At 45.6% G+C, this 22,689-nt stretch overlaps 1 protein-coding gene across 2 annotated transcripts in view; it reads right to left on the reverse strand.

The window, feature by feature from the left end:
- Window positions 1-327: 327 nt before the first annotated feature.
- The window catches only part of HSPA14 (heat shock protein family A (Hsp70) member 14), a 580,056-nt gene continuing 557,694 nt past the window's right edge, over window positions 328-22,689 (reverse strand). Inside the window, exons 14-15 of one of the 2 annotated variants that reach the window (XM_044088271.1) lie at window positions 631-697; window positions 328-445 (exon numbers count right to left, since the gene is read on the reverse strand). In XM_044088271.1, coding sequence (XP_043944206.1) covers window positions 434-445; window positions 631-697 — 79 coding nt within the window. In that variant the 3' untranslated portion in view covers window positions 328-433. Of the gene's footprint in view, window positions 446-512; window positions 698-22,689 lie in introns of those variants that run through there. The other variant, XM_044088270.1, reaches the window with a different exon arrangement.

The raw sequence follows: 22,689 nt of genomic DNA on the forward strand, positions 1-22,689 counted from the left end.
TGCTGGACAGGGGCATTGGGTGCTGACGTGTCGGAACATGGGCTAAATTCTTAGCTAGTCTTGTAAGGACCTCAGGGGCAATAGCCTAATAACTTCCTATGATCCTATGTCTACCTTTTTTTTTTACTCTTCAAGACTAGTCTAATCAAAAAATAAATAAATAAATCTTGACAATAAATACCCAGAACTTAGATGAACTGTGGTTAAATGTTTCTAGGTAAACTGCTGAGTCGAGGATGTTACTGTAGTTACTTGTTCAAACCTATAGATACACAGCTTTATTTCAGAACTCACAATTATAACATTAATAACAACAGGACTAAAATATCAGGGCTGAAGTATTTTATTTCTGTGCAACTTGTTGACTGTACAAAAAAAGTAAAATACAACATTTTGTAAGATCCAATAGCATTCATAACATATGGCAAAACAATTAAGACACAATCTCTATAGATACACAGCTTTATTTCAGAACTCACAATTATAACATTAATAACAACAGGACTAAAATATCAGGGCTGAAGTATTTTATTTCTGTGCAACTTGTTGACTGTACAAAAAAAGTAAAATACAACATTTTGTAAGATCCAATAGCATTCATAACATATGGCAAAACAATTAAGACACAATCTCTACAGTGATCATTTCTGATTTCCCTGTATGTTGATCTGTGCATGTTACATGTAAAGAACCATCCCTAAAACACAAAAAGAAAAAAAAAATGTTATTTTTTTTCTTTCCAGTGATGGATGTCTGTGCAACTTTAAAGCTTTTAGAGAGATTATCTTGCAGCACCCCATCAAAATTAGCTAAATTGGTAGCATAGTCTACTGTTAATTTCTAAGACAAGACATTCAGTGGCTATTAAACAGAGTCTTATCATTCTCAGATATCACTAACTATGGACACTCACCTTTGTACTTCTACACCTGTAAACAAAAAGTACAGTTTTGTACCTACCATAAATGTAGATGTTCGAGGATCCCCATTGCTGCAGTCCTTACTATTGGGTACAGTCCGCGTCCAGTCGGCCCGAATACCAGAGTATAAGGCTGACGTCGGTCAGGGCGCATTAGACTGACGTCAGTACGTCAGGGTACTAATGCGCATGACCGACGTCATATCCTCAGTCTTTTCTTGCCCCAGATGTCAGAAGACCCTAAAAAGACAAGGCCCAAAATACCTGCACCAAAAATATGTACAATATATACAAGAATATATACAAAAATATAAGCATGTAACCTCACCTACACAACCACCCCTAAACACAGAGGGAAGGAGGGAGGAATTGGACTGCAGCAATGGGGATCCTCGAACATCTACATTTATGCTGGGTACAAAACTGTACTATGTTCTTCGCTCCCCATTGCTGCAGTCCTTACTATTGGGTAGAATCCCAAAGCAGAGGTAAGGGAGGCTGGCAAATCATAAAGAAGCAGGAGCTGACAACATGCCTTGCAAAACAGCTGTGGCAAAACCAGCCCTAGACTTAGAGTAGATAGGAAGGTGATAATGCTTAGAGAAAGTATGCACTGAACTCCAAGTAGCCGCTTCCAAAATATCCTTAGTTGCCACTCCCCTTAGAAATGCTGTTGAAGTGGCAGTAGCCCTAGTGGAATGAGGCCTAATCCCAGCTGGAATCTCCTTGCCATGATGGGAATAACAAAATGCAATGCAAAAGCCAATCCACCTAGAAATAGTTTGTTTTGACACAGGCTTGCCCTGTGAACTCAAAGCAAAAGAAACAAACAACTGCTGAGACTGCCTGAAATCCTTAGTCCTGCTTAAATAATAACGCAATTGCCTGTGTACATCTAAAGTGTGCAAAATCCTTTCCCTTTATTTTGGGGGTCTGCATAAAAAGTAGGCAAATGAATAGTTTGGTTTAAAGCCACACTAGAAACCACCTTAGGCATAAAGGAAGGATTAGTGCGAATGATACCCTATCCTTATGGAAAATCAAAATGGCTCTACTGCCATAAGGGCCTGCAACTCAGACACCCTTCTTGCAGAAGTAATAGCCAACAGAAAAGCAGTCTTCCATGACAAGTATTTCAATTCAGCAGTAGCCGCAGGCTCAAAAGGTTGTAGAGTAAGTTTTTCCAACACAAAATTGAGATCCCAAGCAGGAGTAGGAGCTCTACGTGGGGGTCTTATATTCTTTGCCCCTCTAAGAAACTGCTTGAACAAAGGATGAAAACAATGGTGGGTCACAATCATAGTGAGCTGAAATTGCTGCAGCATGAATCTTAATGGAAGAGAAGGACAAACCTTTGTCCAATAACTCAGTAAGATATTGAAGAGCCACACTCAAATTAGGCTCAGAAACCTGCAAATTCTTTGCTGTACTCCAAAATAAAAATCTCTTCCATTTTTCTGCGTACACTTTCCTTGTACTAGGTCTTCTAGCTTCCATAATCACATTTAAAACTTGTTGAGGAAGTTGAGACCTGCTGCGTTTCAACACAGAATATGCCAGGCTGTTAGATGAAGAGAGTGAAGCTTGACATTGAGCAAATGACCATCCTTCTGAGATAACAGATGAGGAATCAGAGGTAAAGGCCATGGAGGCTTCCTTACCAGACTCCGTAGTAGTGGGTACCAGTGTTGCCGAGGCCAATCTGGAGCTATCAAAATCATCCTTGGCCTGTCTTGTCTGACCTTTAATAGTACCTTGGAAGAAGAGGCAGAGGAGGAAAGGCATACACATGAAGGTTTTTCCAACTGAAAGACAGAGCATCCACTTTCCAAGCTGTGTGATGAAACCCCTTTGTGCAATACTGTGGCAGCTGGTGGTTTAGTGGAGAAGCTTAACAGATCTATGTCTGGAGTTCCCCATGACACTGTCAATTTTTGAAATACATGAAGATCCAGTTTCCACTCGTGGGGATCCATGATTTGTCTGCTTAACACATCTGCTAAGGAGTTCTGTGCTCCCGGCAGAAACCTTGCCTGAAGAGTTAGTTGCAAGCTTAGCGCAGTCTCCCATAAAATCATTGCTTGCCTGCATAGATGATAAGAATGTGTTCCCCCTTGCTTGTTGATGTACCACATGACAGTTGTGTTGTCTGTTAGAATCAACACCTGCCCTGGAAGAAGTAACTCCTTGAAAGCCATCAATGCAAACTGGACTGCTAACATCTCCTTCATGTTGATATGTAGATGCTGTAGTCTGGCAGGCCACTTGTCTTGTATCCACTTTCCATTTAGATGAGCTCCCAAGCAATGTCCGAGGCATCTGTCGTTAAAATCTGACTCGCCTCTGGCCGGGTCACAGAGAGTCCCTTGTTTAGGTGACATTCCTGAGCCCACCACAAAAATTCTTTTGAAGGCAAGGTATTATTTGAATGACAGTGTCCAAATCCTGGCAGTGCTGTGTCCATACATTTTGAGATACCATTGTAGCTTCCTCATATGCAGTTTGGCATTGGGAAGCACCAGAATACAAGATGCCATGAACCCTAATGCTTGAAGGACTGTCCTTGCAGTCAGCACGGACTGATGAGATAGTTGATGGAAGTAAAGTGACAGACTCTTTTGTTTGTCCGGGGTTAAAAAGGCCATCTGGGCTGCTGTATTCAGTCTCACACCCAGAAAGCACATGTCTTGAGAGGGTAATAGACTGGACTTTATTTCGTTCACAGAATACCCTAGGCATCTTAGCACTGCTATAACATATTCCAGATGCTGTAGAAGGTCTTCCTTTTCTTGAGCCAGAATCAGGCAGTCGTGCAAGAAAGGATAGATTTGAATTCCTTGAAGCCTGAAGTAAGCTATCACTGGAGCCAGAACCTTTGTGAATACTCTGGGCGCAGTAGATAAGCCAAAGGGCAATGCAGAGAACTGATAATGAGAATTTCCGGCTCGAAACCGCAGATACTTCCTGCAACTTAGCCTTATAGGCACATGAAGGTAAGCTTCCTTGAGATCTAAAGTTACCATCCAGTGATCTTTGCCCAGCAGAGGTAAAAGCTGTTGTAACGCCAACATCTTGAACTTGGGAATGTCCAGAAAAGTGTTGAGGAGAGATAAATCCAAAATTGGTCTCCACGTGTTCCCCTTCTTTGGTACTAGGAACAGGCGAGAATAAAATCCTAGGCCCCTTTCTGATACAGGGACTGGCTGAATGGCCCCATCTGGAGTAACTGAGAAACTTGCTTGTGAGCCTCCTTTCTTTGTGGAGGAGGAACGTCTGGCATGCCTTTGAAAGGTGGCATTGTATGGAAATAAAATCTGTAACCGTGGTGAATGATATCCAACACCCATTTGTCTTGAGTAATTAAATCCCAATTTTCTTTGAAAAGAGACAGTCTTCCTCCCAAAGGAGCTGCCAAACGAGAATCTACTGGCAGCTGAAAAGACAGGTCATTGGGTCTGTTTACGAAAGGACTGACCCCTGCCCTCACCAGAAGTCTGAGCAGGTGAACTCCCTGTTCTAGGCCTAAAAGAACCTTGAGCCCTGCCCCTACCACGTCTAGACCTACCCCTAGACTGGGAATCATAAGCAGGATATGTCCACCCCTTAGCAGGCCAATTTCTACTAAACTTGGTGGCTGCACCTGCAAAAATCTTTAACAGTTTGCATAGACTTAGCTTTGTCCTCCATTTTCTTTAAAACTGCTTCCACAGGCGATCCAAACAACACATCAGACTGTAAAGGAGCATCCAAAATCCTTGTCTTAACATGCTCAGCTAAATTCTGATCCTTCAACCAGGCATGCCTGCGAAGAACAGAACTAGTAGCAGCCACCTCGAGGAGGCCTGTACAGCATCAAAACCACATTGCAAAGAATGCTTACCCACTTGTTCAGACACATGAACCAAATCCAGCAACTCTTTACACTCAATACCTTCCGCCAAAGCATCCACCTTAGATTTTAATTGTGAAAGGAGATAATTCTGATATTTTAGCATGTGAAACTGACAATTCAACGCCTCATGGCTAGAGTGGAAGAAGTATACACTTTCTTTCCCCACCTATCCAAAGCCCTTGCCTCTTTATCAGTGGGAAGAGGATTTTTAACCACAGAAGCCTTAACACCTTTAGGCCCTTGAGAAATAGTTTCTGGGTCCGCCCTAGGACTCTTAAACAAATACTTATGAGCTTCGGGCACCCTATAATACCTATCAGGCTTAACAGGAGCAGGAGGCAAAGAGTCAGGGTTCAGGGAAGCCTCTGCAAAAACATCTTCCACCACATTCAACACAGGAGGAATAGCTAAGGGCCTATGCTGGGGTAAAACAAGAATTCCTAAGCCTTTTCCTGAATCAGAGTAATCCTGGCCTTCCCATTTAAAGTGCTCCCTCATGGAATGCAGAGTCTCTGAAAATGAGAAATCCTCAGGAGGAGAAGCTGTAGGAGTGGAATCATCCACATCAGAATCAGAATAAGTAGGATACTCCTGCAAGTCTTCCGCAGAAGACTCTGAAGCCTCTGAACACTGTTCAAAACTATCAAACTCCGGTTCCACCCTAGGCCTCTTATCAGGCGAGGCATAGAACCTCTAATCATAGTAATCAAATCTTCTGCCATTTTAAGCATATGTTTCTTAGGTACAGAACCCGAAATGCTAGGAGAAGCCCCCACTGAAGCTGAACTAGGCCTACCTCTCAAAGAAGTTTTGGCAACAGAAGGAGAGGCTCTAACTACCTTGGGAAGAGAGGGAAGAACAGTTACCTGAGAAGCCCCTCAGCCTGGCCTACCTCCTGAGAAGGCACATCCTGTAACAGTAAAGTTTCTGCCTGAGACTCCATGGAAACTCCTGGCAAAACCTCTGGCTCCACTGAGTTTTCTAAAGAACCGACGTCCGGGACTGCCGGTTCATCAACCCTAGGCTTCGCTGTTTTGTCCTTGCGCTTCTTGACGAAGCGGGCCGGAGCATCCGACGGCATTTTATAATTGCAACGCTTCCCAAACACTAACCTGGCACAGTCTAACCTCCTCTTAATAGTGCGCTTGTTAAACCTAGCACAAGAGCGGCAACCAACAACGCCGTGCTCAGGCCCTAAACAAGGTATACACAAGGTATGGTAATCCCTATGAGGTATCTGTTTCCCACAAGAAATACAGTTATTCACTTTTTCTGACATCCGTTAAATACTGAGGCAAGAAAAACCAAAATGTTCCCCAACGGGTACTTAGCCAACTCTGTTTCGGTCTGAAACTCCGGTTTCGGAAATATTTCAGAACGCCAACCTGCACTCGCAAAACTGCTTCTGCATCGGACCATGCGGCAAAAAAGACTGAGGATATGACGTCGGTCATGCGCATTAGTACCCTGACGTACTGACGTCAGTCTAATGCGCCTGACCGACGTCAGCCTTATACTCTGGTATTCGGGCCGACTGGACGCGGACTATACCCAATAGTAAGGACTGCAGCAATGGGGAACGAAGAACATCTTCCTCAAGTAACACAGAAAGTACAGTTGTGTACACTTACCATAAATGTAGATGCTCGAGTGTATTCACTGTTGCAGTCATTACACTTGGGTTATCTGCCTGCAGGTAGCCCACAGCCGGCCTGAATACCAGAGTCTCGGATTCCTGCATCGGATGCTGTCTCTTCTTCCATAACGTCAGGTCATCAGGGGTATAAAAGATGCAGCAGACGCCATTACATCAGTTTTTCTTGCCCCAGATGTCAGGTGCCCCCATAATGGGAAGCAATTATATGTTATGTTATGGTATACCTCCATCAAAAAGCAAATACACCAGAAAGCTTAAATACACCAAACAAAAAGGAAGGTAGAGCCAAGAAGTCAGGGCGGCTGGAGGGAGGGTAACCAGGACTGCAACAGCGAATACACTCAAACAGCTACATTTATGGTAAGTGTACACAACTGTACTATGGTCTTCATGTTTCACTGTTGCAGTCATTACATTTGGGTTGATTACCAAAGCTAAGGAAGGGAGGAGGAAGTCAGAGAGCATTAAGACCAGCTAATAAGCCCTGCAAGACTGCAGTGGCAAAAACAGCTCTGGATTTAGAAAAAATAGGCATGTGGTAATGCTTGGTGAAGGTATGTACAGAGCTCTAGCTAGTAGCTTCTAGGATGTCCCTGGTAGGGACTCCTCTGAGGAAGGCTGTAGAGGTAGACGCAGCCCTGGTGGAATGCAATCCTATCCCCTGTGGGGTAGGTTTTCCATGGTGCCTATAGCATAAATGAATGCAAAGGGCTATCCATTTAGAAATGGTTTGCTTTGAAATGGCCTTCCCCTCTGCCCATGCAGCAAAGCCAACTAGCAGCTGTTTAGATTTTCTGAGAGGCTTAGTCCTGTCCAAATAAAATCTAACTTGTCTGTGCACGTCCAAAGAGTGCAGTATTCATTCACCTTTGTTTTGTGGATTCGGGAAAAAGGGAGGCAAATTAATGGACTGATTTAGGGCCACACTAGACACCACCTTGGGCATAAAGGAAGGATTAGTCCTGAGGGAAACCCTGTCTGCATGGAAGATGATGAAGGGCTCCACTCCCATGACAGCCTGTAATTCAGGCACTCTTCTTGCTGACGTGATGGCTAGAAGGAAGGCTGTTTTCCAAGAAAGGAATTTCAACTCTGCAGTTGCAGCTGGTTCAAAAGGAGGTAGAGTGAGCTTTTCCAATACAAAGTTTAGGTCCCAGGCTGGAGTAGTGGCTCCCCGGAGGGTGGGGGGGTCTTAAATTTTTGGCCCCTTGAGGAATTGCTTTAGCAGGGGGTAAGAGAAGAGGGGTGCTTCCATATTATAATGTGCTGAAATGGCAGAGGCATGCATTTTAATAGACGAGAAGGATAAGCCCTTGTGGAGCATTTCTGTTAAGTACTGAAGAATATGAGTTAAGCTGGGCATCGTTGTGCCCATCCCTGAGTCTGGCTCCAGAAACAGTATCTTTTCCAGTTTTCAGCATAGGATTTTCTAGTACTAGGCCTCCTTGCCTCCAGAATGATATCTAGCACCTGCTTACTGAGGGATGCCTAATGGAGAGCTCAAGGAATTAGCCAGGCTGCAAGGCTCAGGGTTTGAAGCTGAGGGTGCAGAATCTGGCCCGCCTGCTGGGACAGCAGGGAAGGTGTCTGAGGTAGGTGCCATGGTTCCGGCAGTGTCATATTGCACAAGAGGGGGTACCAGTGCTGGCATGGCGAGTCTGGTGCAATCAGTATTGTCCTTGGCTTGTCCTGCTTGATCTTTAGTGGAACCTTCGAGAGGAGAGGCAGAAGGGGAAAGGCATAAACCGAGAGGCTTTCCCAGGTAAAGGACATGGCATCCACTTTCCAAGTTTGACTGTGGGAAGTCCTTGTGCAGAATCTGTCTAATTGGTAGTTCTGAGTGGAGGCAAACCGGTCTATTTCTGGAGTCCTCCATTTGTTCCCCAATAGATTTAATATTTTTGGTTCCAGTTTCCATTCGTGTGGGTCCATGAGATTTCTGCTTAGGTCATCTTCCAGTGAATTTAGTTTGCCTGGCAGGAATCCAGCTTGTAGGTGCACTTGGTAGCTCAAGGCTGTGTTCCACAGAGCCATGGCTAGTCTGCAAAGAGGGTACGAGTGGGTTCCCCCCTGCTTGTTTATGTACCACATAACTGTGGTGTTGTCTGTGTTTACCAATAATGGTCCTGGAAGAATGTGGTCTTTGAAGGCTGTCAGGGAATTCTGTACAGCTAACATTTCTTTTTGGTTGATATGCAGGTGCATCTGTCTCAGGTTCCATTTGCCCTGAATGCACTGCCCTGCCAAGTGAGCCCCCCATGCATAGTCTGATGCGTCTGTTGTTAGGGTTTGGGTGGCAGGGGGTAGAGTGAAATGGGGAGCCCCTTGTGGTGGCGGGCCTCTGCCCACCAAAGGAACTCTGTCTTTATACAAGGAATGATAGGAATCATTGATTCCAGGTCCTGAGAATGCTGGCACCGTAGGCTTTTTAGATACCATTGTAGTTTCCTCATATGCAGTCTTGCATATGGAATTAGTAGAATACAAGAGGCCATGAACCCCAGGGCTTGCAGATAGCTGGGTCTTTGTAGCCATTAGTTTGAAGTAGGCTGTCAAATAAACTTCTTTCTCTGGAGTGAGGAAGCCATCTGGGAAGTTGTGTTCAAGCTTGCTCCCAGGAATACAATCTGTTGGCAGGATACTAGGTGAGATTTCTTTTCATTTAGGGTGTACCCCAGTGAGGTTAAAATTTTCTTTACAAATGCCAGATGTTTTAATAGCAAGTCGTGGTGGCTTTTACCTGAATCAGATAATCATCCATTTATGGGTATATTTGAATATTTGAATCACGAACTTTCAGTGACAGGTGCAAAGTCAGTTAAAACGTTTAATAACCAAGCTAAATACATGAGTTGCCTGAGACAGACTTCTTCAGATGAAAGCACTGGTGCCAAAATACCTAATTTTATACAAAATACTGACAATAATGACAATCAATAAATTGATTCAATTAAACAATACATCATTGTTGGTTTTGTAAAGACAATCAAGATGATCAAATTAAAATAACTATTGTAAATGTATTATAGTGCTGCTTGTAAAATCAGTCTTTATTATATATAAAATATATGTATAAATAAATATATCCATGTTATATGTTAAATTCCAGCTTTTAGTGTTGTTGTAATCCACCATATTTAATCATTAAATAGTCAGCTTTTGCTGTTAAAATAGGTTAATGCTTATCAGCCATTAACCTGCTCTGTTTTAAAATTACTTCCTCTGTATTTTCTTTAACTATATCTATGACAGTAAACCTGTACATTGTATGGGCAGTCTGAACCATGTTATAGAGCATTGGTGACCTGTTTAATATCATTGATGCTCATACATACGTTCCTTTAAAGACCTTTCTGTTTTTCCTATATAAAATGCACAACATGATTTACATAAAGCTAAATAAACCACAAGGTCTTTAAAGGAACGTATGTATGAGCATCAATACGATATTAAAACAGGCAAGGTCACCAATGCTCTATACAAGCATGTTTCAGTTTGCCCATTTTTTAATGGTTACAGGTTTGGTATCATAGATATAGTTAAAGAAAATAATTTTAGAGGAAGGGGTAATTTTAAAACCTTATTGCTTAACAAAGAGCTTAAATGGCAACTTAGGCTGAGGGCAAATACACCACCAGGTCTTAATGAATATATAAGCATTAAACCTATTTTAACAGCAAAAGCTGACTGTATTTAATGATTAAATATATGGTGGATTGCAAGATTCTACAACAACACTAACGCATATCTTTTAAGTTTATTTTTAAAGAATTTTTTAACATATAGCATGGATTATATTTATTTATACATATATTTTTTATATATAATAAAGACTATTGGATTTTTACAAGCAGCACTATATAACATACATTTACAATAGTTATTTTAATTTGAAGTGAATCCTTGATTGTCTTTTTACAAAACCAACAATGATTGGTATTGTTTAATTGAATTCAATCCAATTTTATTGATTGTCAATTATTGTATTAAGTATTTTGTATAAAATTAGGTATTTTGGCACCAGTGCTTTCATCTGAAGAAGTCTGTGTCTCAGACGAAAGCGCTCATGTATTTTGCTTTTTTGGTTATTAAAGCAGTGTTTTAACTCTGACTTTTGCACCTTTGTGTCACTGGAGCCTTGTTCGTGTTTTTGGACTGTTTTTGGGTTCACCCAGTTGGATATATTTGAATATTTCTCTGCCTGCAAAATGCAATGGCTGGAGCTAGGCACTTAGTGAATACCCTGGGCGCATTAGATAAGCCAAAGGAAAGTTCAGAGAACTGATAGTGCATGGAGCCTGCCCTGAAGTGTTGGTATTTTCTGCAAAATTCCCTTATTGGAATGTGCAGGTAAGCTTCCTTTAAGTCTAAGGTTGCCAACCAGGCATCTTTGCCTAGCATAGGAAGCAGCTGCTGCAGTGTTAGCATTTTGAATTTTGGAATTACCAAAAAGGTGTTTAGAATAGAGAGATCCAGGATAGGACGCCAGGAGCTGTCTTTTCTGGGTACCAGGAAAAAAGTTTTGAATAAAAACCTTGACTCCTTTATTCTGCTGGGACAGGTTGAATAACCCTGATACTTAGAAGAGAGAGAGAACATGCTGTTGAGCCTCTGCCCACTGATTTGGGGGTAGGTCTAGCCAACCGTTCAGGGTTGGTAGGGGGTGGAAGTGGAATCTGTATCCTTGGGAAACTATATTTAAAACCCATTTGTCCTGGGGTAATGAGTTCCCTGCAGGGTGAGCTTTCCTCCTAAGGGAGTAGGCAGCTGAGCAGGGCTTGGAAAGGTTAAGGTTAAGTCATTGTGCCATTTTTCCGTAGGGAGGAGTCTTACTACTTCCTAATTTGGAAGTGGAAGTCCCACACTGGTTTGGCCTGTGCGTAGCCTGAGATTGTAACCTAGGTGGTCTGCTGTTCCTGGGTTTGGACTGAGAGGGCCTGGAAGAGGCTGGAAAGGACCAGTTCTTTGAAGGCCAATGCCTACTAAATCTGGGAGGCTATACTTGTAGGAAATCTTTAACAGTTTGCATAGATTTACCTTTTTCCTCCATCTTTATGAGGACGACTTCTGCTTTGTTGCCAAACAGGCAGTCTTGGTTTAAGGAAGCATCCAGTAATTTAGCTTTAACATGATCTGGCAAGTTTTGCTCCTTAAGCCAAGCATGCCTTCTAAGTACAGACCCAGTGACAGCAGTCCTATAAGATGCTTCTAAAGAATCAAAACCACATTGCAAAGTATGTTTACCAACTTGTTCAGCAGAATGCATTAAATCCTGTAATTCTTTGTGTTCAGCACAGTCAGGAATCAGCATCATTTTCTGTTTAAGTAAGTACCATAATATGCTGCTGGTACTTTAACATATGAAACTGGCAATTTAAAGCCCTAATGGCCAAAGAAGCAGAAGTGTATACGTTCTTACCCCATCTGTCCAAGGCTCTAGAATCTCTTGTCAGAAGGGGTAGGATTTCTGGCAAAACTAGCCTTAATGCCCTTTGGTCCTTGGGAAATGGTCTCTGGATATGCAGTAGGATTCTTGAAGAGGAACTTGTGAGAGTCAGGTACTCTGTTATACTGGTCAGGTTTTCTGGGAGCTGGAGGTAAAGTGTCTGGGGACAGGCTAGATTCCAAGAAAGCATCATCTACAATGTCAAGAACAGGAGGGATAGCTAAAGGCCTGTGGTGAGAAAGGGGTAAGAATTCCCTAAGCCTCTTTTTGGAGTCAGAGTAATCCTGGCTTTCCCAGAGGAAATGCTCCCTAAGAGTGTGCAAGGTTTCACCAAAAGAAAAATCTTCTGGAGGGGAAGCAGAGGGAATGGAATCCTCTGCATCAGAATCCTCATAGAAAGAGAAGGGCAAATCCTGGTAATCAGAAGAAACAAAAATATCAAAATCCTGATCAGAAGAATCAGAAGGAAAATCAGTTCTAGGTCTCTTAGAGGGCGAAGGCTGGCTTCCCCTAATTAAAGTAATAAGGTCTTCAGCCATTCTAAGCATTTGTTTTTTAAGCATATGGTCCATGCGGTTTGGACGTCAGTTTTCTAGGTGTGGGTCGTGTTTTAGGCCTGGATGAAGAAGATGGAAGTTTAAAATGCAGATCTGTAGGCCTGAATACACCCTCAGAAGCCGGTGCCTGCAAAGCGGCTCTGGACCCATCCAAGGTAGAGACATCTGCAGGTTCCATAGTCGAAGAAGCATCTTGCGGCATACCGGACTCCGAATGGGTCTCAGTAGAGGCCTGCGAATCTGAAGTAGTGGGTATCAGGGGCTGCAAAAGCACCTCACTGAGTACCAGCGAACTGGCGGCTAGCTTAACAGAAGCTTCATCAGCAGTTTTGGACCTATGCGGTCTGTCTTGGTCTTTATCCTTACGTTTTTTCGGAATATCGGTAGTTGGATGGCTTACCAAAGCCATTTCTGGATAGTTATACCGAGTACCAAAATAATTTGCTGCAAAAATAGTCTACGACGAATAGTTCGGGGGTTGAATAAGGCACAAAACTGACAGTGAGGGACATCGTGGTCTGGGCCTAACAAGGAATGAAGTATGAATGAAAATCTTTATGCGGTATTTGCTTTCCAAGGGTAAGACAATTGTTAACTTTTACTGACATCGGTTAAGAGCAAGAAAAAGAATCCCCAATGGGGTACTTAGCTTTTTCAAAGACTGCGGTTGTGAAACTCGAAACCGAAAATTTCATGAGTCGGCAGACCGGCACTTGCGAATTGCTTCTGTTTCGGGCACCACGCTGCAAGAAAGACTGATGTAATGGCATCAATTGTATGTTTTATACACCTGACGACCTGACGTCATGGAAGAAGAGACAGCGTCCGACGCAGGAATCCAAGACTCTGGTATTCAGGCCGGCTGTGGGCTACCTGCAGGCAGATAACCCAAATGGAATGACTGCAACAGTGAAACACGAAGAACATCAGTTGTTTAATGACTTAAAGCAGCTAATCACAAGTTGAAAATCCAGCACAAACTGGATATAAAATATGATACATGTCAGCACAATGACATCGCATTTGGGCTTAAGCAATCCTACTGTCTCCATAAGTTTGTTCCACATACAAATTCTGAATGTACATTATCAATGGAAATTAGGACTGTGGATTCTAACTGGTTTCACTTAAAAATGGATTTTTTAAATTCCATTCCATCCATCCACAACCCATTTTCCCATTTTTGCACATGGGGTGGGGGTGTCACTTCAACAGTGGCAGTCATCTACAGCCAAGGTTTGCACAGCCGGATGGCTAATCCTGCTGAGGTAGTTCATCCACACCACACACGAACACACACACTCACACCTATGGCCAATTTAGAGTACCCGAACCACCTACTGCATTGTCCTTGGAATGAGGGAGGAAACTGGGGTACCCGGAGGAAACCCATGCGAACGCAGGGAGAACATGCCTACTCCACACAGAAGGCACTTCAGACACAAGAATCGAACGGAGGAATCCATTGTGCCACCGTGCCATCACAGGATATCAAATTCAGTAGAACCAATAGTCAGAATGACATTCTGTGCTGAGTCAGCAAAATCTAAGAACACTAAGACCACCTTTTAGGACAACATTCCAGTGATAATAAAATAAAGCTGCTTACTTAAGATGTACAGTTTCACTGGAGCCTGGCCTGGATTTACAGGGAAGTCCAGACTGTAATGGCTGGTGAAACTGAAGAATACAGCCAAGGTGACAACAGCATTGAAGCTCTTAGCATTGGCACTCCTAGCTTACAGTCATCAATGAGACACCACAGTTCTGTCAGTCCTGATTATGGGAAACAAGCAGCAGTTTAGCATTTCCCCCTCTTCTTCTGTGTCATATGTACATACCACACCATACTAAATTTACAGATTTACAACCTGCATTAATGTTTTCAGCTGAAATAGCATACATTGATAAGCATTTGGTATGCCAAGAGACAGTTAACATCTATTAACAAAGTCTATCTTAGGATTACATAACAAATACATTTACACCACATATTTGATCTATGATGGGACACACCACCTGGATCAGTGAAGTGGCTGGGATAACCCCATCCAACAATCAATCTCTGGTGGTACTTTTTTTTCTGGAAAGCTCCTGCTGTCTGGGGTTCACATTCTATATGCTGGTGCACACTGTCACTTCTCATGAAAAATATATGCACTCACCCTTGCCACTGAGCTCTACAGTTTAAGTCAACTACTAGTGAGCACACTTCCTACAAATCAGGAAAACAAAAATCAAAGTTTACTACAATGCTAACAAATCAAGAAAATTGATTAACTTGAAGGGAATTCTAACAGCCAAGGATGAATGGAGGAGCTTTCTAGACACAGCACAGCAGTAGTATACAAGAAACCATCAAGGAAGGTCCAAGTATAATAGATACATATTGATTATATTGATTCTTTTGTGTGGAAATGCATCCTATGGAAAGTCTGAGACCAAAGCAGCCAACTGTTCATGGTGGAAGAAGCAAGAGGGAAGCCCAGGGATGAAGATCAGAAGGTTGTGTTCCTGAAATCCAGCAATACCAAAAAAGGCCTGAAACATAGGCTCACCATTGATACAATAATGTCTGATGAAAATGTGAACAGAGTGCCAAACAACTGTGGCACATGTATCTGAAGTATTCTTAAAGTAAGCACTGGAAGTCTCAACGGCTCTACTGGAGTGGCATTTGACAACAGCATTTTCAATGGGTGACCTGCTGCATGACAGCAAAATATGATATAGCTGGTAATCTACTTGGCTGGGGCCTGAGAGCTCTTCCCACCCTTCTAGTGAGAACAGAAAGAGCTATTTGGTCTTTCCAAACAAGTGCACCTACTTTAGGTAAATCCTGACATGACGGAGCACATGCACTATGTGAAGGGCTCTCTCCCTTCTGTTTTCCATCTTGATGAAGAAAACATGAAGGTGAAAGGACTGGTCCTGTGGCAATTCAAAAAGCTCTTTCTGGAGGACACAAAGATTAATCAAAGAACCACCCAATCCCACTGGATGAACAGTCAAGGTTTTGAACACAGCTGCTCCAAAGTCCTGTGATAAGAAGTGATAACCACTAGAGAAAAAAAAGCATCTTCCAAGACATGAACTTCAATGTGGGTCAACAACTGGATTTCAAAGGTGGATAGGCAAGCCTGTCAAACTGACTCAGACCCACTAATGATAATAATAATCATAACAATCCCCATTTGTCAAAGTAGGCCTACTGGGCACACGGTCCCTTTTCAGGGCAACCAAGGGTATCTAGTCAAGTAATACATTGTGCTCCTGCCTTACATGAGACAAACTGTGGCTGTCATTAATGGAGCAGGTAAAGGACTTTTTTAGATGTACACCTGTACTCCCTTGTGCATGCCTCAGTAAGTATCCAAGGAGTGGGGAATGAGGGAAGCACTCACTCATGTAATTGACGCAGCCCACTGGACAGACATCTCTCAGCATGCTTCTGCCTTCCACTGGAAATTCATAGGTGAAATGTTTAAAAGAAGGCCCCACTCATTTAGTTTCTGCTCTGCAATGGAGATTGAGAAGGGCAATGCATTCTCAAAGGCAAGTATCCTTCCCATCCTACAGAAGAGATGAGCAGGCAAATGTCTCATCATTTCTCCATCAAACTGAATGGCCTACCAACACCTAGTCACTACCTAAACTTGGGATGGTGAAACCGATATCCCTGACCCAGAAAATATGAACTAAGCATGCAATTCAGTGAAGTCTAGACCCTATGCAGGAAAGGGGTTATTCAAGGGGTACTTGACAGATGATTTTAGGACATAATCCTGTCATCCAAAAAATCATAATGGGTAGAAATGGCACCCTGACTGTTAAATATCTAAAGCCTATATCAGAGTGGACTGAAATAACTCAGAATGACCTATAAATTGACTTAAGGCAGTATCAGAACAGATCTCTGCAAACACAAAATCACCTTAAATTGGCAGAGAAAGTCTGCCTTGTACATGGCATTCTAACAGTGTCAATCAGTTTTAATAACATTGCAGGCAGATCCCGAATAACCAAAAGATTTACAACAGAAGGCATACCCTGAAATGGAGCTGGGTGCACCTCAAACAAGGGACTTGGCTAATACTGGAAAGGTTTTTCGTATCATCAAGGAGGACTTGAAAACATTCCTTTTTCGGCTACTATATGAATGGAATCAGCACAAATGGTGGGAAAGCATTCAGGAATATTTCCTGCCACAGCATGGAAAATGCATCCACTATGCATTATCATTTCCATCACTGAAATGAGTAGAAAATTGGGAAGACTACTTTCTCTAATGTGGCAAACAAGTCACTAATAAGAAGTTATGTACTCACCATAACGTTCTATCTGAGTAGGTGACTTAATTTGTCTGCAACCTTTGTGTCTTGGATCCGACTTCGGATCCAAGCCGGCAACTTATTTTACAGCTTATGGATCCGAGTTCCTAGCTCCTCCCCTTACCCATAATCCCCTGCCAACCCTGATTGACCTCAGATCAAGTTTGCCCTTATACCAAATCTCAGACCAAAGGTGTCCCGAAGGGACCAAGAAAGGCCATTCAATAATAGACTTCTGAAGGCCAGGGGGAAGGAGGGGGGGATGGTTGCAGACAAATGAAGTCACCTACTCAGATGGAACGTTATGGTGAGTACATAACTTCTTAATCTGAAGTAGGGACTTCATTTGTCAGCAACCTTTGAGACAGAGTCCCCAGCTGCCTGAATCTTGGGAGGCCATCATGGAAGGATGTTCCGGAGCACTGCGGAGCCAAAGGATGCTCTCCCTCTGGAAATAACGTCCAGCTTATAATGGTTGATAAAGGTATGAGATGAGGCCCAAGTGGCTGCAGAGCAAATATCATCCAAAGATGCTCTAGATCTAAAGGCAGCAGAAGTAGAAATGGAGCGAGTAGAATGCGCCCGTACTCCCTGAGGTGCGGGCCTCCCCGAAGTTTCATAGGCCAGAAGAATACACTGTGAAATCCATCGTGATAAGGTGACCTTAGAAATAGCTTTACCCAGATTGAATTTGGCAAAGGAAATGAACAACTGATCGGATTGTCTGTGACCAGCAGTCCTATGAATGTAGAAGCGCAGTTGTCTGTGCACGTCTAAGGAATGCAGCTTGTATTCTCCTTTATTCTGGTACTTAGGAAAGAAAACTGGCAGGTTAATGGACTGATTGATATTGGTTTCTGAGGCCACCTTAGGAAGAAAGGAGGGGTTGGTCCGGAGGTACACTCTATCCTGATGAAAAATCAAGTAGGGAGGTTTCGCACAAAGGGCCTGAAGTTCGGAAATTCTTTTCGCTGAAGTAATGGCGACAAGGAATGCCATTTTCCAGGAAAGATATTTAAGTTCGGCCGAGGCAGCTGGTTCAAAGGGAGGGGCAGTCAAGCTTCGAAGGACTAATGATAGATCCCAAGGGGGTACAGCTTCCTTGACAGGAGGCCTGAGCAGGAAGGTACCCTTGAGGAAGGTTTTACATAATTTCACAGTCATCAAGGGGTCTGACTCGTGTCCCACATGGTAATGAGAAATGGCTGCCAATTGGACCTTGACCGTAGAACAGCTAGCTCCCCAATGAAAAAGACCGGTGAGGAAATCCAAGACGGACAGCAACGAAGCCGTGAAGGGATCTATGTTATGGTGTTCCACCCAGGGGGAAAAACGCTTCCATTTACTGCGATAGACTTTTCTAGTGGAAGGTTTATGTGCTGCCACCAAGATGGCTTTAACTGGTGAAGAGATGCCGGGAGTCCTGACTAAGAGTGGAACTGGAGCAGCCAAGCTGTCAGCTTCAGGTTGTCCAGATTCGGGATCGGTAGGCCTAAGGGATGGGATATTAGATCCGGAATGGGATCCAGAATCCAGGGAGGATTCACCAGATGAGACCACAGGTAAGGGAACCAAGTTTGACGAGGCCAGAATGGGGCAATGAGGATCATTCTGCTCCCCAACTGAGAGGCTTTCTGTATCAGTTTCAGCATCAGGGGTAGAGGGGGATAGGCATAGAGTAGACCGGGAGGCCAAGCATGCACTAGAGCGTCTCTCGGGGCTTCCCCGAGGGGGGGAATCAGAGTGAAGAAGCTGGAGCATTTCGTATTTGAGGGAGTGGCATAAAGATCGCAGCAGGGTTGCCCTCATTCGGCAAAAATCCACTTCGCTACCTGGGAATTGAGAGACCACTCGTAAGGGGAAAGAATAGTGTGGCTGAGCTTGTCCGCCAGAATGTTGGACCGTCCCGGAATGTGCGTTGCGATAAGAAAGCGGTTGGTGGCGATCGCCCATTCCCACACTCTCATGGCCTCTCGACAGAGAGGGTAGGACCTGGTTCCCCCCTGTTTGTTGATGTACCAGACAACCGACATGTTGTCTGTCTGTATCGCAATAGTTCCTACGGGGAGAAGGTTCTGAAGTGCTTGCAACGCCAACAGCACCCTCCTCATCTCCAGAATGTTGATATGCAAGGAGGTCTCTGTGTCGTTCCACGTGCCTTGGACCGTTCTGCCTGAGCAATGCCCCCCCCCCCACCCGAGGCGAGAGGCGTCCGTGGTCACCGTGGCGAGGGGAGGCGGCAAGCAGAAGGGTTGTCCCGTATGAAGGTCCGGGGACTGGAGCCACCATAAGAGGGCCCTCCTGGAAGCCCTGCTGAGTGAGATAGGATGGTTGAGGGGGAGAGACTGAAAGGACCATTGAACTAAAAGGGTCCACTGTAGTACCCTCATATTCAGACGAGCGTATGGAAGAAGAGTTATTGCTGCTGCCATGGAGCCTAGCGCCCTCAGGACCAATTCCGCCGGTGGGGCTTTTAGTTGGAGGATGGCCCGCACATGGAGTCTCCGGTTTTGAAGTCGCTCTGAAGTGAGGAACGCTTGCAGACATCTCGTATCTAGTTTGGCCCCTATGAAATCTATCACTTGTGTTGGAGCAATGGAGGATTTGTCCAGGTTGATCGTAATGCCTAGATGGGGAGCTAGCCGGAGAAGGTGATTTCTGGCTGCGCAGAGTAGATGCTTTGTTGGGGCGGACAGGAGCCACTCGTCCAGGTACGGGAAGACCTGCATTCCCTGGAGTCTCAGGTGGGCCCCTATCACTGCTAACACTTTGGTAAACACCCTGGAGGCTGTGGTGAGACCAAAGGGAAGGACCCTGAACTGATAGTGACTGGCTCCCAGCCGGAAGCGGAGAAACCTCCTGGATCTGTCCATTAAAATGTGGTAGTACGCATCCTTGAGGTCTATTGAGCACATCCAGTCGCTCTCCCGCAAGAGGGGGAGAATGGATTGGAGGGTGACCATCCGGAATTTTTCTTTGGTTACTGACAGGTTCAAGAGTGAAAGGTCGAGAATCGGTCTCAAGTCCCCCGTCTTTTTTGGCACCAGAAAGAACCTGGAGTAAAACCCTAATCAGAGTTGATCTGGGGGGACGGGCTGGATGGCTCTTTTTTCTAGCAGCTGCTGAATTTCTGCAGCTGCCGCCTCCCTCTGATCGGGTGGTACATCGGGGAGGTTTTGAGTCTGGGGACATGGTGCAGTGGGATTTTGTAACCTCTGGATATGATACGAAGCACCCAGCAATCTGACGTAATGGACTCCCAAGCCACCAGGTGCTTCGAGAAGCGCCCCCCGACTGCCTCCAGAGTGGAGCAGTCGGGCAACCCCTCAGGGCTGCTGCGTGGGCCGATCAGAGAAAGTTTCTCTGGACCCAAAATTTCTCGGGGCCCCTCTGCCTCTAGGGCGGCGTCCTCCCTGTTCTCCTCTGTCACGGAAGGACTGGTTGTCCGGAGCAGGATGGGAATGTTGCGATTTCCGGAACCACATCTTCTTCTGTCCCATTTGGTTCTTGGAGAAGGACCTCTGGGGAGCAGAGAAGCGGACTCCGACGGCAGACAACGTCTTCCCGTCCTTTTCGCTCTGGACAAGTGTCTCGCGAACGGTCTTGCCAAACAAGGCAGAACCATCAAAGGGGGCATTCGCAAAGGATGCCTTAAAGGGCTCCACGAAGTCACAATGTCGGAGCCAGGCCTGACGTCTCATGACTAGACCCGCTCCGCTGGCTCTAGCGGTTCCCTCTGTGGCGTGGGACAAAAGCCGCATAGAGGTATTCGAAACTGATCTTAGAGTGGCCATACGAGTGGGGTACAACTGCTTGTCCTCCGCCGACATGGACTCTGGGGGGGAAGCAGCATATTCTTTGATAAGATCTCGCTGCATCCTGATGACATGTGCCAAGTAGTTCAGGGACCTTACGGAGAAGGTCGCTGAACTAAATAACCGCTTCCCGAGGCGATCCATCGAGCGGGACTCCTTGCTCGGTGGATGGACCGAGGGGCTCTCCTGAGCTAATTCCCTCTTCGTGGCTGCTGCCATCAACATGGCATCTACGGGGGGACCCTTGCTCCAATGGGACCGGTCTGCAGGGGGACTCAAAATTCTATCCGGGCATTTGGGGACTGGCTCCACAGTGTCCGGCTCCTTCCACGCCCTGGTGGTGATAAGGTCCACCAGGGGGTCGGCCAGAGGGGACACCCAAGAGGTAGACGGGCCTGCTTCGAATGCCTCCAGGAACACGGACTCGTCGGAGGAAGCCTTGGGGGCAGACCCCCCCCCCCGATCCTGAGCATTTCCATGATGTCTCCAAAGGAGACATCCTCGGGGGGTGACCTTGGGGAGCCTTCCCCTTCATCCAAGTCCGTGTCCTCTGTTAAGGACTCGGGGGGAGTCCACGTGTCTCCTCTTACACTTATGCTTGCGAGGCACTTTCTCGGGGGGACTGCCCGAGGAGGTCTCACCAGCAATATCCTGTTCCAGTGGAACAACCTGGGACATCGAAGCAGGCTGTCCCTGTGGCCGGGTGATGGAAGCCTGACCCAGCAGAGAGGGAGTGCAGGGTGGAGCCGATGCAAGGACCAGGGGTCCGGATGCTCTCAACAGAGCCCTCTCCACTACATCGAAGGTCGAGGGGGAGCCTCTCTCCCTGGGATCCGAAAGCCGGCTCCCACTTGGATCCGATGAAGGGATCGGAACCGGTGCCGAGGCCACCGGATCCGAAGGACCCGTGTGCTCCGACCTGGATGGAGCCGAAGGCACACTGAATCCCTCGGATCCGAAGCTCGGATCACGGCTCCGAGAGGTCGGATCCGACGAAGGACCCGACAGACTCGAGGGCAGGGTCGGATCCGAAGTACCCAGTACTGTCGGCGCCGACCCACCCCCGGCTCCAACGCTGCCCGGCTCCGAGCGCTCCGAACCCGGGAAGCGGGTCAGAGAAGGAGCTATCGGGGCAAAAAAAGGTGTCAAGCTCCCCCCCAAAGGGGGGGGGGCAAGAGCACTCCCATCTGCAGCTGGGCCTGGATGAACCTTCTCATTATCCGGTCCAAGTCTGCATCAGAAAGACTATAAGTAGATCTCGACGAGGCCACAGAGGCGGGCCGGGAATGCCGCCTTGATGACCTCGATGGAGATCGGGTCTCCTCCTCCTCGGGTCCCGGGGAAAAGCAAAGGGATCAGATCCGAGGAGGACGGGACCTGGAAGCCGTGGAGGGAGAAGCCCGCTTAGCTGGGGGGGGCCAAAGCGGAGGCCTTGGCCCGCCGCTTGTGGTGCTTCTCCCTCCTTTTCTCCCTCCTGGCCTCCCTTTCCTCTGGCGTCTTAGTGGGAGTTTGAGTCCCGGCCGGGGGAAGGGGGCAGGAGTGGCTACCACCAAGGGCTGAGGAGGAGCCACGGGAGTACCGGAGGCCGAAGCTGGATCCGGGGGCAAAAGTCCCGCCAGAACCAACTTCGACCTCCGCTCTTTCAGTGCCCTGGGGTTGAACGCTGCGCAAATGGAACACCCTGAGGACAGGTGTTCAACCCCAAGACACCGAACACACCGAGTGTGGCCATCCGCCAGTGAAAGCTTATGGCCACACTCGGTGCACTTAGAAAAAAATGGGTTTTAGGGCCTCCGACATTAGAAAAAATAACTACACAAACACACCAGGCCCCAAAAACACAAGCAACACACACACACTCTATGAACCAGCGAAGGGAGGAATTACACTAAAAATGAATAAAATTAACAAAAGGGAATCCAAAACACACGCACTATTTAAGAAATGAAAGATTTTCTGTATTAACAAGTTTTTTTTCAAGACTTATCTGAAAGTCGCCAGGAACTCTGAAATCCAGCTGTCTCTTCTAAGAGCGGCAAACTAGATCTGAGGTCAATCAGGGTTGGCAGGGA

Source organism: Protopterus annectens, chromosome 11.part0 (genome assembly GCF_019279795.1).
Source record: "Protopterus annectens isolate FY-2018-M chromosome 11.part0, PAN1.0, whole genome shotgun sequence".
Lineage (NCBI taxonomy): Eukaryota > Metazoa > Chordata > Ceratodontiformes > Protopteridae > Protopterus > Protopterus annectens.